This window comes from Phyllopteryx taeniolatus, chromosome 21 (genome assembly GCF_024500385.1).
Source record: "Phyllopteryx taeniolatus isolate TA_2022b chromosome 21, UOR_Ptae_1.2, whole genome shotgun sequence".
Lineage (NCBI taxonomy): Eukaryota > Metazoa > Chordata > Actinopteri > Syngnathiformes > Syngnathidae > Phyllopteryx > Phyllopteryx taeniolatus.
In genome coordinates this window covers 5,684,833-5,704,856 of record NC_084522.1, presented here as the reverse complement: position 1 = coordinate 5,704,856, position 20,024 = coordinate 5,684,833, and the positions used below count along the sequence as shown (strand labels likewise).

Sequence of the window (20,024 nt, the reverse complement as noted above, 5' to 3'; positions counted from 1 at the left end):
TTATTTCTTATTTTATTTAATTTAATTTTTTCAGGTAGGGGGCATTTCTGCCGCATCACTCATCATTTACATGAGAAAAAAAGCCCAGTGGAATGGTCATTTAATTTTATTACTGCCATTTTAAAAAACGATTTTATATTGGAATGGCTTGGCCACGTGGATTGTCACTGAGAGGCGCAGGTGGCGAGAGAGAGAGAGAGAGAGAGAGAGCGCTAGAGGAGAGAGAAGGTCTGCGCATTCTGATCTTGGCGTCACACAGAGCCGAGACGACGCTGTCAGATGCCACGTTGACATCTGGGAATAACTACAAACTGCATTTTTTTCTCCACACATCGAGATCCCGACATTTTTCTTTTTTAATTCTTTTTTTTTTTTTTTTTTTTTTGCACACAGATGCGGGGCCGAGAACTTTCCAAAAGGGGTTTTATTCCGCCGTTCCCGGATCACAACCCTCCTCCACCGGTGTCCACTCATTTGTACGTGATCCTAGTTTCAAGGGGATTATCATGCCTGCAAATGGTGACTGTCTGGATCGATATTTAGCTGCGCGGCAAGTCGGAAGGGGAACGTTTTGGTTTTGACGCGGTTCGTGCCTATACGTGGAGCAGCAGACGAGCGATCGCCGTGATTTTTTTACGCGCGTGGAGTCGACCAGCTTCCACTTGAAGCGTTTCATTTGGGTTTGCTGATCCCCCCCACCCCGTCCCCGCTCTCTTTTCCCCAGGTGTGAAATTCCCCATTCAAACAGACTCTGAGCCGTTCGGTGCCTGCAAGATATGCTTCAAGCCAGTTGCTCGCTCCGAGCCTCCTCCATGCATTGGGAATTTTCTCAGCACCGACACCGAGTGAATAGCTCTTTTCTAACCATCTGAGAACTATCACTGTAGCGTAGACCCGGAGAGGAAGCTTTTGCCATGGACACCGCTTCGAGTCAGGACGAGGCAACCGGACCCGAGAGGGGACCGGAATGCGCACGCCAGAGAGGGGACAGGATTGGGATTTTTGCTGTGATGAGTGGGGGAGCGCGTCAGTGGAGCCGGGTGATGCTTGTGCTCTATGTGGGGCTTCTCAGCGCATCGGTAAAGGGTGAGTCCCCGTAAAAGAGCTGAAGTCATGTAAATGCGGCAGGCTTCCCCCCACCCCCCATCTTCCATCCTACTCTAACAATGACACCACCCACTATCACCCCGCAACCACTGGCTGAATGCAAATCGGCACCACACGCACGCACACACATATTCATTAGACGCATAAGGATGCGCCTTGTGATGTTGCACTTTAACATGGAAGAGGTGGCAGCTGCGTCAAGAGCTTCTAACTATAGAAGTCTTTTGTGAAATGTGAAGCAGCAGCAATGTTATAGATTAGAAAGCGTTTTTAAAAAATGCATTTATCTAAATAAGGTGGCTGATGCCTTGCGTATTGTGGAAACTGATGTGGAATTGGGGAAGACCCCCCCCCACACACACACACCTACCCCCCCCTGCCAACAGAGAGAAGTGGAGAGGGGGGACTTACAAAGGAGTTGTGTTAATGGCTGGTGTTGTTGGTGGTCTTAGGCTAATTGTGCCCCCCAATTCTAAAGAGTTAAAGAGGGGGAAATCTAAAAAAAAAAAAAAAAAAGTGCAAGCAGGCGTTCAGCATCCATAATGCATCTTCATGTGTGCGCAGAGAGGGAGAGAGGGGGTGGGGGTGTCTTTCTTTTGAATCCTCCTTCGCCTTCAGACGTCAGAAGATCCCCCACTTTTTTTTCTCTCTCTTAATGACCAACGCACTCTTGCAGCCGAGCATTCAACAGATCATTTAAAATCTTTGACAAAGTGACGATAACCTTTCCTTTGTTTACATCAGTGTCTTGGCTCCGTAGATCATATATTGGACTTTATATATTTAGCTTAGTCCGTGTAGTGACGAGGCCACAGTGGATTTGACGGCAGTACATCGTGGCTCTCGCCCACTCCAATTTTTGGCACATAATCCACAAGTGAGTGGGAATGTGCTTTTCAGCTTCAGCGATATTCTCTTATTAAAATGTTCTTCCACCCACCAGATGACCAAACTTGTGTCATCAAGCAATTTTGTTTTTACTCTCAAGTCTTCAGTATTATTCAATAGAGAAATGCTCATCAGGGTGTTTAATCTGAATCCAGGGAGCTCTTATTTACTGAAAGTGTCCCACCTCTCTTGGAGGTCAGTGGACGATTGCGATTTGTGCGTTCCTGCACGGGAGTCACCGGCAGTTGCCCCATCCCCCCATTAAGGGGCACCAGAGCCCCACACTAAGCTGAAAGGTTGATTGATTCAAGAAATGAGGCCTGTAGCTCTTGTATCCTGTCCCAAGATGGATTGAACATAATGATTCAAACCATACAAATGTTCTTCATCTGTAGGCTGTGTTTGACAAGCAGCAGTCAACTCGCCTCGGGTGCATAAGAGGTATTCATTTGCCAAACAGCGCCTGACTTTAAAACAACATTGTAACCTCTCTGTGCACTCTCACGGTGTCTCCCGAGAGGTGTCGAGATAGAGACGTGTCAAAGAGAGCTCCGAGCGATCAAAAACAACATTCCCGGAGGACCTGTCGCTCAATAAGCGGTAATCAAGCTCAAACCCACGGAGGAAAGAACCTGAGGGTGGTTGAGAGAGGATGACGTCTGCAGACTGGTTCTGGCTCCAGAAGTGTCTGATCAGGCTTCATCTTCTGCTCCATATCTGTTTTTTTTTTTCCTATGATGATGATGATGATGATGCAACCCACAGTAATGCTATACAATCTAAAAGATTGTATAGATTTGCCTTAACTTCATAGCATCGCCTTGCATTTACACAGTCATAGAACAGATGCAATCTTTTTTGTTTTTTGTGTCTAGTAGTTAATTGCATTGTGCTCCAATTATCAGCAGAAAGGAATTAAATGCACTCACATAATCCAGACATTAGATGAGAAGGTTCTGATTGTGCCTTTATGAGGATAACATAAATGTTGTTTAGTTTGGAGTCTGCGTCATACTAAAAAATATGTGTAATGTACTGAATCACACATGCAGAGCTATAAGGTATCCATCCATCCATGCATGGATTTTCTGAGCCGCTTCTCCTCGTTAGGGTCGCGGGCGTGCTGGAGCCTATCCTAGCTGTCATCGGGCAGGAGGCGGGGTACACCCTGAACTGGTTTCCAGCCAATCGCAGGGCACATACAAACAAACAACCAGTCGCACTCACATGCACACCTACGGGCAATTTAGAGTCTCCAATTAATGCATGTTTTTGGGATGTGGGAGGAAACCGGAGTGCCCGGAGAAAAACCACGCAGACACGGGGAGAACATGCAAACTCCACACAGTGTGAGGCTGACGCTCTAACCAGTTGGCCACCGTGCCACCAAAGAAAGTTCAATTTTCACAAATTGTTTCCAATAGGAAATATTGCTTCAGTTTTCGTCAGACTTTTTGAATGGATTAATCGGGAAAGTCGAGGTTCCACGGCATGTTGCAAATTTTTGATGCATCTTGCATTTTCATTTTGCAAGTGCAATTGTACTCAGTCTGATTTCAGGACCATAGACAGCTCTAGCCGCCAATGACCCCAGCAAGCAGCTGCTTCTCGCTGGATCGCAAGCTGGCTCTTGAAATTGGGATTTCTCCAATGTTTTCATGGCTTTGCACCCCCAATTAGACACAGTCACACTTTAGGAGCCTATCTAACAAGATCTGATCAGATTTCTGCTTCTAATTTCATACTAAATTAGGCAAATGCAAGTCATTTTTAAATGAAGGGAATGTGTGAGCAGAAGTGAACTGAAGGCAAATCCCGGTCAGACTTACTGACATGCAATACTTTTCTTTTTTTTACTATTATCATTAACTACTGTTAGTCTTACTTTTATTAATCTTAGTTGGGGTTTCACCGAGTCAAAATGCAATGATATGGTTGATAGGAAATGATAATTGTTATTTTTACAGGGTGCAAAGTGCCAGTGTCCTCTAAATTTTGGTGCATTTTTTTCTCAATTAAATAATCTGTAGGCCATTTATTTAAAAGATTAGTGTTCTAAAATGAGGTTGGGGTCTATTGGTTTAAACTATGAATACAATATTGGGAGGCGTCACCATTGCTTGCAAATATTTGCTATTGGTGGGGGAAAAGGGCTGAACCCCAATGCGAATAGCCCAAAATTTGTGAGCTTTTTTTTCCACATCCAATTTACTGAATGAAATACACCATTTTTGATGTCGAACCACCAGTGTTAAATGATGGTATAAAGTACAACTGACATCAGATTCAGGTAATTGTGCAGAAATCAGGGAACACCAATTTGCCCAAAACAGAGTTCTATTTTTCTCCCCCCGGAATCGAAAGACAGAAATTTCTGCCTAAGTCTTCTGCACTTCAACTAAAACTAAAAATATTTGTGTTTGCTTTACATCTACAACATTCTCATGGGAACAGGCCCCTAAAATAATGTACTATTGACTTCCTGGAAGACATATTGGCCCAAACGTTGGACAACCACTCCCATATGTCCGATGCAATTAACGTTGCCATTGCTTCATCTAACCTCTCTTCCACCTGTCCTCCTGGTATATTCTATCTCTAATCTGCCGCATGCTCTGTTGCCTCCTATCTCCCATCTGCTCTCCACATTCACCGGTGAGCAATAAATGGAGAAAGGAAACACATAAGGTAGCATATTTATTCCAAACCAGGGAGTGTGTGGAATACATAATATCTGTGCGGTCAAGAGAGGGAGAGACTGCGAAGGTGTTGAGCGACGGTCGTGAGGAAGATTTTGCCAAGAAGCAGGAAAAGACAATGCAGAGATGGGAAATAACTATTAAGAGGAGCTTTGGGTTTATGTGCCTTTGGAGTGTCGGGTGATTTTCCGCCATATAGTAAATGATCAATTTGGAGAGCTTGTTTTCTTATCAGTCATTAAGGAGACTCCTGTTTGGACAAATAGCAGTGCGTGCTAAGTGAGTGTGTGCTTATTTATGTGTCTGTGTGAGCTGTCACCGTATTTCAATCTCACATGATTAAAGTGTTGACAAGCAGGTCATCGGCTAGTGTAAAAGAGGCCGTGAGTGTTTCCTGGAGTCGTGCTGTTTTGGAAGTCCTAATCCCACCTGCTGATGTTTCTGTCGTCTCCCTTCGTCACCGCCCTCTCTCGCTCCTCCCCATCGCGCTGTCATCCGTTTCCAGATGGCTTCAGCTCTGTCGCCGCGCGCTAATCTCAGCCACAACGGTGACTCATACTCTCTCGCTCGCTTACTAATTCATGCACGCTCGCAGACTTTCCCCAAAATATTCATAAATGCATACATGCAGCCATTTGCTAGTATGCAGTGGCTCATTGACTTTTACACACACACTCACAAACACACACACGCATGTACACATGCACAAACGCACAGACAAAGTTCAAGCTTCTGAACTCAAAAGTCTGATGTCCTTTTGCAATTGACTGATTAAAGTGGCACTTACTGAGATGGAGGAACAGCACATACAATTGTTCTATCAGACGTTTCCCCTATTAAGCATGAAACAATGGAATAGGACTTTAATGGTATTTGCCGTAAAACTTTGTATTATTATTGAACAATATGCACAGTACAGTCAAAGCAATCACTTTCCTGACTGGAAGCAAGTCGGAAGTTTAGTGATGAAAAACAAATGAAATATAAGCTTTTCCCTGATGTGTTGCAGACATACGGACATTCGGTACATAGAGATGTCACAACTAATTTCAGTAAGCCACAGTAATATTGCTATTGGTAATATATTCCTGTGACTATTGTTATATTATCTTTCAAAATGTGTTGTTCAACCGTTTGTGTTCAAATATCAGTTGCTGCGACACCGATGCTATTCATTAGCCTGTCTATGGCATTTCCCATTATGTGTTGGCATAAAGCTAGTGGACTGTAAGGTAAAGTTATGTTGTTGTTTTTTTAACACACGTGTAATTTTCTTGGTTTTATTTTTATTTGAGCTAAAAATTGAATCGTGATTGGCAATAAACAGCTTGAAGCCTCTTTTGGGAAGACTTGCAAAAACAGCAAAGCAAAAAAATGGCTGAATGACTGCTCATATCGCAAACAAATCCTAAATGAAGTCACTCTGTAGAAGGCTGCATACTGGAGTTTTGTCTTTTGTCTATGCCCCACACTTCGATTGATGGTAGTTTTTCAACCAATCCTACTGTGGAGCAAAAGATTCATATACAGTATTGCATTGTATTACATGAGTTCAGGGCAATCACCACTGTGTTCTGTATGCATTCGTACTGGAATACCATGTTCACCTTTCCTACCACAATCTCCCAGTGGAGATGTTTGGTTGCTGCGGGCAGCTGGCTGATGTCAGCATGTGTTACCGTTGCAACCGCTGCAACTCAGCTGCTATCACACTTCAGAAAATTAATTCTCTATCTTAAGGTAAAAATAAATCAATACGTACCTTGCATCCCCATATATGGAAGAGAGAGCTGCCAAAGACATGATTTTGAGTTTTTTTTTTCTACTCTCCCTATGCTGCTGTCACTGTCAGACAAGGGAATTTTGTCTAAATCCTCCCATAGAAAGGGACTGATGTAGATGCCCTGGCTGTCTTGTAAAGATGCAAAGATCAGGGAAAGGCTTTCATTGGCTTTCTGACGTTAGCTGGTCTTATCTGACTGCAATGATCCAGGAGATTGGAGATTAGATTTAGAGCAGCTAACTTGTCCTTGTCTTTGTCATGTTACTTTCCCTTCCGCCATTTCACTTTATAGCCAAGCTAGACACAATCTGCCTGAGGTTTTTTCCATCCATCCATCCATTTTCTGAGCCGCTTCTCCTCACTAGGGTCGCGGGCGTGCTGGAGCCTATCCCAGCTGTCATCGGGCAGGAGGCGGGGTACACTCTGAACTGGTGGTCCAGCCAATCGCAGGGCACATAGAAACTAACAACCATTCGCACTCACAGTCATGCCTACGGGCAATTTAGAGTCTCCAATTAATGCATGTTTTTGGGATGTGGGAGGAAACCGGAGTGCCCGGAGAAAACCCACGCAGGCACGGGGAGAACATGCAAACTCCACACAGGCGGGGACGGGGATTGAACCCCGCACCTCAGAACTGTGAGGCTGACGCTCTAACCAGTCGGCCACCGTGCCGCCTCCTGAGGTTTTTTATTGTTTTTTATTTTGGAATGGTGCAGTGGAATTATGTAGAGAAAACTATTGCTGCATGTGTTGGTTACCTGTAGTTGCAGTACTTTAGGTGAAGTAGGGTGTAATTTTATTACCTGCACAAAGAAGCAACAATAGTGGTTGCTTTAGAAAATTTTTTTTAATGAATATTTAAAACTGACATAATTAATTAAGTAAATGAAGTTCATTGTAATTAGAAAAAAAGCCTTTCATCGTAACAAAATCCAAACCAAAAGAAGTGTGTGTGTGTGGGCTGATGCAGCTGATTCATTATGATTGTTATCTACTCCTGACAGACACCCACCCACCCACACACACACACACACACACACACACACACACACACACACACACACACGCACACACACACACACACACACACACAAGCCTTCGTGGGGGGCACTTTGCATCAGAATCGAAAGGTTAACGCGTTCCACACTCAGTTAAAATGAGCTGATTGATCATGTGCTTCCCAGCCATCGCCTGGTGGTAGATGAAATAGTCCTACTGGGGCTCTCACGACCTGGCCTTTGGATCACATCTCCCTCTTGGGTTTAATATATAACAGTTACAAGAATCTCCCTGCTTACAGTATTGTATACACGACTCTGCTTGAAAAACGGGATCATGTTGTACTTAACACGTCTATACGTTAATTTTTATTCTTGTGGAGGGCAGAATAGGCCATTCTCGATTAATCTTTACTCAGCAATTTGTGAGTTTGGACCTCCAGCATATCATCAATGTAGAGTAATTATTAAAGAACAAAAATATTGTGTTAATATTGAACTTGGTCAAAGTACTCTATTATAATTTATTGTGTTCTTATTATTATATATTTTTCACATCATCCTTGTTTTGATGATTTGCCAAAAGTTTGTCATATGTATGATTGTCTTTTTTGCAATTGCTAAAAAAACAGACAATCAGAAGAACAAAGCACTGAGGTTCAGTCAAATTGCTCCCTCTATTGTCACAGCCTGCTCATGGGGCATAATTACATACAGTATAGACATTGCTATAATCTTATGATGTACTAAAAAGTGTTACACATGACTAATTCTTTGTCATTTTTACCCTGGGGGAAGAAAACAAAAAAACATCCATGCACAATTCCTGAAAAATTGCAATTCTTTATTTTACTTTGTGCAGTTGTACCCAAGCCAATAAGTTTCCCATTTCTCTTCTTTTTTTTTTTGTATTGATGCAAAATTCAAAATGAAACCTGCCACATGTTGACCATAAATTAATTATTATAGGAGACGTTTGTCCTGATTCAGTCCACAATGGGCATCACTTTATCATGGCCACCTCAAGCATTTCCAGCTTTATATAGAGTGATCCCCCTCTAAATGAAGCCATAATTCTAAAAAATAAATTTAATGACGTCCCAAACTAAGACTTGATAGTAATGACCTAGACCGTAAACTCTGATAGGAAAATGTTTACTGCACCAACAAATCAGTTGAGCTGTGTGGTCAGTTCCTCTTTAGACTTCTACACAATTAGACTGCACGGAAAGAGTGCTGCTTTGAAAGCAATCTATACCTACAATCTACGGATTACCTACAAGAAATAGGTGTCCTTTTGCCCCATCAAGCAGGATGCAGAGCGCTGTGCAAAACAACTGAGGAGAGCAGACAAAGATCTCTCTAAATGAACTGTAGAGTATTAGTTCAAGACCAACAATGTCTTAAGTGCTCACATAGCCTTCATTGAGAATATTCTTCTTTTGCAATGTTTTTTTTTTTTTTTATATATACCATATTGCATTAGCACCACAGTGATTATACTAAATGTGTGAATAGGGAAAATGAGCTGCTAATTGATTTCCACTGTTAAATTAGGTGTCACACAAAATCGTGCCAGGGAGTAGAGGGGAAAACAAATGGATGGAATTCAGGCTGGAATGTGCATTTGGTTGCACAAATGTGTGAGTGTGCCACATTAAGTGTTGAGGCGGACTGCAGCAATAATAAATAATTGAAAGATAGGGATTTGTCTTCATGTTTTCCTGCTTTTTGGTGTCATTGCCAGGGCAACAACACGCCTCTTCAATAAGGCGAGCCGTTAATGAGGCTTCTTGAACAGCACCATGCATTGAGCTTGTATCTTTTTCTTTTCTTTTTTCAATTGTGTTTATCCTGTGCAAAAGTGATAGAAACACTCCCACAGAAACAAGAGTCTTTGTGAAAGTGGGGATCATCAAGTATAACATGCCTTTGACTCTGAAAGGGGTATTTTTCTGTTCATCATCTTTAAGCTTTGCGCGTGGGCTGCCGAGGAGTGGCATTCTTCATTGCTGCAAAGAATAAACATGGTGCTGTTCGAGTGGGATAATGAGGAGAAATAATACCGCTATTGACTCTCTTTCTCTACTTAGTAGAATGCTTCAGTAAATTGAGAAATGGGCTTCTTGGCTGGTACTGCTAGTTAAAAATGACCCAGCTGGAAGGGGCCACCAGTCTGCACCGCCTGCATTTCTGTTTCTCTCTGTGTTTGAGAGAACACGAGCTCCATTGTGATTTATTTTTACCAGGCCGGACAACGGGCCGGAATTTGTGCAAGCTCTCATGTCAGCAATTAATGTGCACCTCTTCAAAAGACTTTTCTTTAAATGTGTGCTTGTTTGGTTCATTAAATACATTTCTTTAGAGGCTATGAATCACTGCAAACCTAGGAAAACAAGCTACAAATTGACTATTTTATTTGCTTCTTCTCATCAGCAGGTTGCTAATTCCTGGGTGTTTTTTGGTTAGTCAGAAATGTGTATCAAATTGGTAAACCTAAAAGTAGACGCTGTGTTGTAGAACAAAAACAGTTGACCTGTCATCATGTGTGTCAGGGAATCCTGTGAGACTTGCGGCGTTGCATATCAGTGTTTTATTCCCTCCGATTACCACACTATTGCTGTCTACAATTCATCAGGTCCAGTTATGCAATTTGACTTCAAAAATATTGAAAAAGAACATGGTGTGGCACAGTAACAGAAGTCTTCTGTTTGCAACAAGTCAGTGTGTGAAATTTCTTCTGTCAAATAAACCCCAAATCAGCTGTTATTGCAAAGTGAATGTGGTTAGAAAATGCAACACTTCCATCCGTGGCATAAACAGTGTGCTCTGGGAGCATTTTTCAAGCACAATTCCAAGTGTTGGATGCTCGCTATCACTGGAATGTGGGAGGAAACCAGAGTGCCTGGAGAAAACCCACACAGGGACGGGGAGAACATGCAAACTCCACACAGGTGGGGCTGGGGTTTGAACCCAGGTCCTCAGAACTGTGAGGCTGACACTCTAACCAGTCGCCCACCGTGCCGCCTATTTGGACGTCTAATAGACAAATTTTGTCCTTGACCAGGAGAATGTAACGCCTGTGCATTGTGCCCAGTAAGTTTAGTGAGGAGATAAATGGCTGTTTTTGTGGGGTTCCCACTTAGATCCAGTGAAGAGAACTCTTCTGAAGACACTTTTGTACAATTTAATGCTTTATTTTTTGCACTTTTGAGTGAGTGAGGCTGCTTTCTGTTCCAGTGCGACTGGGCTCCAGTGCACAAAGCAAGGCTTATAAAGGCATGCCTGAATGAGTTCGATGTGCAACCACATCAGTTCAAATGTCCGCTAGCTTAATCCTAACACACAATGTAAAACGCCGTAGACGGACCGGCGAATAGCATCTATGTGGTGATGTTATAATACTTTAAACAATGGATATTTGAACATAAACGGTGCAGGAACGGCAGGAATATATTCTTTATCCTCTGCGAAAATGACTACTGTTACTGCACCCCGCTGAGTCACTCAGTTATGGAACTCTTCTTTGTTATGTCTGGATGAATGTATTATACTGCCCAAGAGGGAGCACAAGGGCTGGAATGGATTAACGGTGTCAGAACAAATTTAATTTATAAATCACGGCGCCATTGTAAACGCCAATGGATCTTGACTAGGATGTCATAAAAGCTCATGTAGGTGTGTGCATGCTGTCGAAAGTTTTCTTTTTTTTTCCATGTAACATCAACAAAGAGACAGGACAGTTATATCACGTGCCATCGTCTTCCAGTACCTTCCAATAGACCTCTAAGATCCGATCTCAAACTGCAGTCTTGCTGCAAATCTCACACTGCTCACCTGTGACCTCATTAGCAGCACAACACAGATACCCTTGTCTGTGTTTTCCTCTTTTTCTATATACTCTTTCTTGCTGGACATTGTTCTTCCCCCTGCTGACCTTCACACACACACACACACACACAAACGCTGTCCTTCCACTTTCATTTCTTCCAGTCTGCCACTTTTTTATTGCCTACAGATTTGTCTCTTCATACAACCTCCCGCTTCCATGTCCGCGAAATTCTACGATTTTGGAGACCTTTTGCCTCCCATCACACCCTCGCTCTCCTCTGCTCCCTCTCTCCTTCACTGTGTCCTCACGTACGGTAGTGCAGCACAGGGCGCGTAAATTCCTCAAAGTGTCGCAGCACGCTGTCAAGCAAACACTATAGCTCTTCTCGCACACATAATAAACATACAAGTAAAGGCCCGGAGTGCTTCTCAGGCAAGGTCACACCTCTCCCTGTGCGCCCATTTGGCAGCGTGCAGACTGGAGAAGTTTAGTGCCAGCTGCGGAGTAGCCTGCGGCGCAGAGACCAACACTGTGAATGATAAACACCGCTCGCTATCTGTTGAAAGTTCACATTCGCACTACAATGTGAACAATCCAAACACATTGTTCCCCTAGCACCGGTCGCTGAAGCAGCGTTTTTGCAACTCGAGAAACGATGACATTTTACTCTGCAACGCAGCCAGACTTCGCTTACTGGCATATTACGAGGGCTGACTGGCGGCCAGGCGCTTCCCTTTGAATCTACACTGAGGAGCTTCAGTGTAGGTCACCAGCCTCCAACATCTAATTTCATAATGCACCTCAGGTGAAGTTTCAATTATTCATGGATGCCCCAAGAACTGGTCCTGTTAATCAAAGCCTCTAAGCTTTCAAAGCAACACAGAGTAGCATTGTGATGCCTCAGTTTACATTTAACACACAGAAAAAAAAAACATTTTCTAAAATATATTATTTACACACTAAACCAGAAAACAGTCACGGATGCTGTTCCTCTCAAGCTGACTCATAATGAGGATAATTACAGTCTACATATACCTAAAATTATACCCTGGACGAATTTTGACTTAAAGAGGATAATCAATGGGACAAGAAATGGAAAAAAGGACTTTGCAAATATGAGTTTATTAATTCAAAATAGCAATCCTCTTCAGGGTCACAATCTGTGGGGGAGAGCGTGCAAACACTACAGAAATTATCCGAACCCAGATTCAAACCCAGAACTTCTTGACTCTGTGGCAGATGTACTAGCCACATAGTTCTCCGTGTCACCAATAGAACTCTTGCAAGTAATCGGTGTTGTATATTATTCAAAATAGTTTTTTTTCTATTCACCGTATGAAGTCGTTCATCAAGTGTTGACTTCTCAGGAGAAAAGAAAAGTTCTTGACTTCAAATAAGTGAGCAAGCAACCACTTTAAAAGCACTTACCTCCTCTTTAAGCCAACATTGTGTGTCAGCATTGATTCTAAAATTGGCCACTTGGCATGAATCATCCATCCATCCATTTTCTTTACCGCTTAACCTCACTAGGGTCGGGGGCTGCTGGAGCCTATCCCAGCTATCTTCACGCGGGAGGCGGAGTACACCCCGAACCGGTCACCAACCAATCGCAGGGCACATAGAAACAAACAACCATTTGCACTCACATTCACACCTACGGGCAATTTAGAGACCTCAATCAACCTACCACCATGCATGTTTTTGGGATGTGGGACGAAACCGGAGTGTCCAGAGAAAACCCACCCAGGCACGGGAGAACATGCAAACGTGCACACAGGCCAGAACTGTGAGGCAGATGTGCTAACCAGTCATCCACCGCGCCGCCGCATGAATCATCATGCTTTGAAATATCTTTATGATCCTTTTTCATTTTTCTGAAACCTGTGAGAACATATGCAGCCTAACCAATCTCGTGCTAGCAAATACACGCCATTGTCATATATACCCAAATTGGATTTCTGTTACACTCTTCTCTCTGGAATTTTTACCACAACATAATATTCATATACTTATTATAACAGATGATTAGAAATGCGTTCGCCTTCAGTTCACAGGTTATGTTTTGTCATTCACACCTGAATCTCCTATTGACTGTTTACAAGAGATTCTCTGCCTAATCTGACCCCATTCGATCCTCCATCAGGCTGCTTGTATGCGCAATGGATTGGCCTGATGGAAGCTCATAATGAAGGGAGCTTACTGACCTAACTGGGTGTATAAAAATAAGGTAGAGGTGGATGTGGAGGTTTTACGTGGATATTAATATTGACCTGATGCTAATGGGAGGGTAGCTTCTGACTTGCTGGGCCCATTTCAAAGCTTTAATGAAAAAAAAAATGCTGATTGATTTCTTTGTGGTTTTTTTTTCTTGTTAAATGAGAGGCGGTTGGTTATATGAAGAGAAATACCTTTGCATGGTTATCTCACAATAACCGAACTCAAATTGGTTATTTTTAATTACATTTTATATTAATAAAGAAGCTTTCTGAAGAAAGAATTAAAACGGCAGCAGATTCCAGCAGTTGGGTGCAGCTTTCTACACCTAAAATGCATTTCACACACATTAGGCAGCTTTTGGATGGGGTCAGGCACATGCGCAGTGCCTCAAAAGAAGATGTCTGATTGTCTCCTGCTTGTTCTTTTCGCAAGCCACTCTTTAATTCCCAGGGGCTTTCCCTAGGAATTCAACGGTGGCATGATACACAAACTGGCACCGATGTGCTATTGTATTGCATGAGCTGCTGATGTCCATCAAACCTTTCTGCACTGCTTTCGATTGTGTATGGGTGTGTGTGTTTATGTGCTTTCTATTCTACAGAATAAAGTTTTCAAAATTCTAAATTTCAAAACTTTTGGAAAGTTCTGTCAAATACACTACAAGCAAACAATATCACAGAACAGAATTCCGTAGCTTGCATGTCCTCTGTAAATCCACCACTTGGATATACAGTAATTATAGTATATATATTATTGGTTTAAATCAAAGTGTAGTTGCTTGATATTTTTTTCGTCTTGGCTGTCAAATGGTTTTGATTTGTATGTGCATTAGTTTGCAGCAAACAAGAATGCAGGTTTTGGTGGATCTTCAGGAGAAACAAAACAAAGATCAAATCCGTATTTTGTGTTTGTTTGTTCCATTTGAATAATGTCAGCTCTACAGATAACAGATGCCCTCCAATTATTCTCTTCTAATTCCATTTTATGCAGTCTGCATAATGATTTAGGGATGTGGCTTCAGCAAACAAAAAGAGAGAGATTTAATATTTATTAATAGCATGCTTCTTGCGTGACATTCTAATTTAGTCCAGCAGGGATGATATCTACTGACTGCAGCGTCCACTGTGCACCCGTGACCACACGTTAACATGCTTTGCATGCAAAATATAATCATATAAGGACTTTTTTAAAGCTACAAACACTTCATGTTTAAACATAACGTGTATGTTATTTTACAAAAGATACTGTAAACTTGACCAACTTAATGACAAAGTGGTCATTATCAGTATGGTAAAAAAATAAAAATAAAATGTTCACATGAATGCATTTAGACACAAATTACAACTCAGTGAATGTGAGCTGCGGAAAATATAGTTGCAATATTTCCCCAATCGAACTTGATGAAAACCCAATCTCTACATTTCTTTTCAGTTTATTTATTTATTGTACTACATTATGTACATTATGTATGTACCGGTACATTTCTTCTGTGCTGTTATGCTCCCTCCTCGAGACATGTCATGCATTTATGTGTAAATCTACTACTAATGTAGAAAGTGAAACTTTGACATAATGGAAGTGCTATTGCTTTGTTAATAAAGTGGAGGCCTTTTTCTCAGATCAGAATAATGATAGTTACTGCATATGATGCTAGCTGTCTACACTTGTGTAATACACTTTTTAAAACCTGTCCTTTTTCTCTTTCCAGCTCAGAACTGTAGCTACACACTACACAGTTCCAATGGGACGATAGAGAGCCCCGGCTACCCTTACGGTTATCCCAACTATGCCAACTGCACGTGGGTGATTGTGGCAGCTGAGCACAACCGGATACAGCTGGTGTTTCAAGGCTTTGCCCTGGAGGAAGACTTTGACATCTTGTCCATTTATGACGGGCCATCCAGTCCCGGGAACCTGCGGACAAGGTAGCTACAATTGAAGTTATTACCGTTATAAATAATTATTTATTCTAAGTCAGTGACGTGAGATGTTTGAGACTTTAAGGTGACTTATTTTCCAGGTTATGGTTGGATGATTACCTGCTTAGTTGCTGAGATCTGATACTAATGCAAACCTAATAAAAAACACTTTTAACAGATGTAAAAAGCAGGGGGATCCATTAGTCATATTTGAAGATGACTAAATTAAGACCCTTAATTGCTACTGACCATGGGTGCATGTAGAGAAAAACAATACATTAATGTATTCTTTCATAAGTAACTATAATTGGTTCACTTAAAAGGTCCACTGCAAAATTATGCTTGTTTACTAAAGAGTTTTGGGATTAGGGAAGGGATGACTGAAATCCGAGGAGTGGGAGGAGTAGATACTGTATCTGCAGGCTTTGCCTTTGACCCTCTGGTTTTCGATCCTGAACAAAAACAAACACAAAAAGGAAACAAAAAAGAAGAGGAACAAAAACAAACTGAGGTAAACCTTTCCCAAATTAAATTATGTAGACCCAATTCTCTGTTTTCATTGTTTTGTTTTTGCACCCTCATTTGTCATTTCATTTATTTGAAAATGTAATTAGTTTGAAACTGGATGCCAAGATCAATTCATACTGCCAAAGCTAAAATATTTTTTTTACAGCGTGAAAACGATAATAAAAGATCACCTTGTAAACATTTGATTAAGATCATTTATTTTAAAAAAGATGCTTGCATGAGGCACACAAACTTAAAGCTTTTCAGCATTTTTGTTAATGCATTATTTTTGCAAAAGAAAACAAAAAAAATCCTTGTCCAGATGAATAAACATATGTCGCATTATTCATGTTTCGACCCATATATGCACACCTCTCCATTTTCATCTCGTCCTCCCAAATTCGAAGGTTCGTAACTGCGACTTGCAGAGCCGATTAGGTGAAAAGACTAAAATGTGTGAAAGCACTAAAAGCTTGGTGCCAAACTGCTGTATGTAGGCTCACATTTGAAACATCATTACACCCACAAATTCAAAAGCTGACAAAAGCCCTATGCTGCATTACCTGTATTTTACCCGTATTAGCTGCAATTATGAGATGCACCCACAGACCTACTATTCACTGACATACTAATGCTATTTGCGGTATTATTGCCTGCAGACCTGACAGTACATGATGTACATGCATTATTTCAAATGGGAGTCCATTTCCTCACCTGATCAGGGCCATGAGAATAATAATGTGGATGTTTTTTTTTTCCTCTCCACCACAGTGGCTCGAAACGTTACATGTTATTCGAGCCATCTAGAAAACTTGCAAGGAAAAATGTATCTTCTCAGTTCTAACAATGTTTTGGTTCACAGTGGAACTCAGTGTTTCCCTGCTCTCTTTCGCCTTCCTCCTCTCACTCTGTGCCACTGTTGCCTTTGCTGGCTGGCTCGGCTGGAACCCAAGGAATTTGAGAAGAAAGACATTATGGATTTGTGCCATGCTGTTGTCCTTAGCACTTTTCCTGTTTCGACCTCTTCAGTTTGTTATGGATGGAAACTCCAGTGGGAGAAAGTGTTCCGCAGTCTCAGTCTAAACAGCTTTCAAAGGTTTGCAGATTGAGGCCCTCTACACATCGATTTGGTGCGCAGAGACTTCGGAATTGTTGGCCTTTTTTTCTCCCTGCATTGAACCAGTAGTCACTCAGCTGTATGGCTCCCCGGTTTGTCTCCCATGTCATGCTTTTTGCTGTACTGTGCAGCTTATAGGGCACACTGGGTCTTTATACATACATATTTTCATTTGTGCAAAACCATCACATTAGTTTTAGTCTGCAAGTAAATCACGGAAGCTTTTGGTTGGGTTCATATCAGAGCAGAATCATGGGTTCTGCTGGCAACTTTCCAAGCAAGAATCACACTAAGCAGAGCGCAAACCTAATAGATAGAAACCTTCATAGATATCCAGGTGGATTATCTATTGAGGCACTGCGGAAACAACTGTAAAATAGTATATCCGCACCTTGGCAGGGTATTTTAAAAGATGATTGCATGAGGACAAACTTTGGTGTAAATGCCATGAATGAAGTGTTTCTGTGCGAAGTTTCACGGTCAGCTATAAGTTATTGGGTTTCAGTTTTTGCAGGTCTGTGTGAATGAGGTCATTTATTGTGAATTTCAAAAGGAGAGCAAAATGCCGATTCCTGAATGAGGAGCGTGAGAACATTTGCTTTTCTCAAGCGTCATGGTGCGGTGAGCAAATAGCCAAGTTGTTTAGGGCTTTGCACTAACCCACTCAAGTGGCGTTACAAATTATTTATTTCACCTTCACACCCTACCATTATACTTCCATACAATCAAAACATTCAAGTAGGATAATTTCGCTGCCCTTCTTGTGCCTCTCATTTCCTATAGGTGCCACATATAATTTTCTTTCCATCTCTCATGTGTCCTTTTCTGTAAATTGTCTGTCACGCTCTCAATCCAATCTGCACCGTATCCCTAAAGCTCTTTTAAAGCCTTTGCTAGTGTTCTGCGTGCTGTTTGTTGGTTTGGATTAAGTTTACACACATTTGTTTAAATTGAAAGTAGTTGACAATGAGTATTGTAGTGCGTCCCTCGTATTAAAATTATAGAAATTTTAAATTTACGTAGACATTCCCTGTGAATGCTGAGAGACGCTGTCAGAAGTAAAGACTGTAATGCTCTGTCATAAATCGCAATATATCATAGCGGTCACCAGATGCTAATATGTCCCCTTGGGGCTGTGAGTAGCAAAGAGATGACAACAGAGAAATTTGGGTATACTATTTAACTTGCTTAACTAACTAGCTTGCTGAGTTCCCCACATTGACAGCATTTTTTAACATCATTTTGCCTGATGTCTCAAGAAAAAGAGAATATTGTGTTCTACGACAACGTAAGCACTGATCCTGCTGAAAAAGTGAGTCTTCTTTTACCTGGGAAAAAAAGTTTGTTTCTACCTTCCTCATACTTAGCAGAAGAACATGGGTTGGTTTCACCAAAAACACAGTTTTTGGACAAAAAAAGCAGAGAAAATTAGCTTTTCGTTAAAAAAGAAGATGGCAAGCGGAACGTTGACTTTGACGCCATGTTTTGTGACACCTCAAACTATAAAACAACAACAACAAGACTGAGAAAGGGCTATTGATAGTAAAATAATAATGTATTAAGAAAAAATAGAGAATGATAGTGAGAAACTCTGCTCCACCGCATGGCTGGAGTTGAACGTTGAACATTAGTTTTTTACGTGCCGTTTGTCAGTCACTCAATGAACTGCGTCATCTTTTCTCACAATCACAACACACACTTTTAACTACCTACAGCGACAAATACTCAGTTTATACCAAACGTATACTTAATCTGTTCCAGTGTGAGGTGTCTAAACTTGACCGACTTCCAATGTGTTGACATTTCTGTCCATCATAATTGACGTGACAAGACCAAATTCACCCCCTGATCTTTATCTTCAACCTAAAAGCCGTGCTGATCTCAAATCCTAAGTGATGCAACACTGCCCTCTGCAGGGATCTGTTAATCATTACGGTGGTTTACAAACCCAAATTGGACAGACAAGCTGGGCAATACCCGTTGAGAAACGTACTTGACGTACATATCAATTCAGATGAATATGAATTAATTAATATTAAGCAATTGGACCTTGCATAAATGTTGTGACTTTAAAGTCACAGCAATATTGATCTCACTGGGAATACACAGTCCAGGAAAGTATTGCAGTGTACAGCAGAGTAGGCCCGTGAAAAGGCTGGAGTGACAGAAGCTATCACAGTCACACTAAAGCGACTGTCACTAAATAGACAAGAAGGTCTCCGACACCTTTTATCTGTCGCTTGGACTACAACATCAGAGGTCTTGTCCCCATGGCGACTTCACACACAGACACACTTTGGCTACTGTGACCCTGATGTCTCGCATCGTGGCAAACCGAGACAATGACTCACATTTGACATTTGTCCCCATAAGTGCTCACATGACCCCACAACAGTAGTCACTTACAACTGACGCGCTGAAACGTCTGCTATGTTGCCTTCGTAAGGAAGTGAAATATGAATGTTTGCACTCCTGCTCGTACTCCCTGGCGTGGGTTTTATCCTGCAGCAATGGCATTGTGAGTCACAGTGCCACCTCAGAAAACACATGAGTCAGTCTGCAGCAGAAGCACTTCATCCAACTGCTGCTGAAAACAGACATCATGGAAGCAGATAGTTGTTAGAAGTTGGAAATTTAGAAATAAATACTATGCAGCGAAACAGAAGTAGAAGATGCCTAATGATATTCCCATTTCCCTTCATACATGAAATCAATGTTTCCATTGTTTTAGTTTTATTTATTAGAAATGAATTATTATCTTTGTAATTGCAGACTTATTTTCATCGCGCTTGATATACTGTAGATGGTTAGGTGTTCTGGATTGTGTATAAAAAATCGTAAGGGAATAGAAAATCTATCTATCTATTAGTGATTGTTTGGATTGTTGACAATGTCCATAACAATGGCAAAGCACGTGTTCCTCTCGGAGATGAGTGACTAAGAGGAAGGTCCTG

The 20,024-nt window shown here is 41.6% G+C and overlaps 1 protein-coding gene across 3 annotated transcripts in view; it reads left to right on the top strand.

The window, feature by feature from the left end:
- The first annotated feature begins 230 nt into the window (after positions 1 to 230).
- csmd2 (CUB and Sushi multiple domains 2) overlaps positions 231 to 20,024 on the top strand; it is a 152,395-nt gene continuing 132,601 nt past the window's right edge. For 2 of the 3 annotated variants that reach the window (XM_061760174.1, XM_061760173.1), the window contains exons 1-2: positions 234 to 1,086; positions 15,236 to 15,452. In XM_061760174.1, the coding sequence (XP_061616158.1) occupies positions 915 to 1,086; positions 15,236 to 15,452 (389 nt within the window). In that variant the 5' untranslated portion in view covers positions 234 to 914. Of the gene's footprint in view, positions 1,087 to 15,235; positions 15,453 to 20,024 lie in introns of all 3 variants that reach the window. The other variant, XM_061760175.1, reaches the window with a different exon arrangement.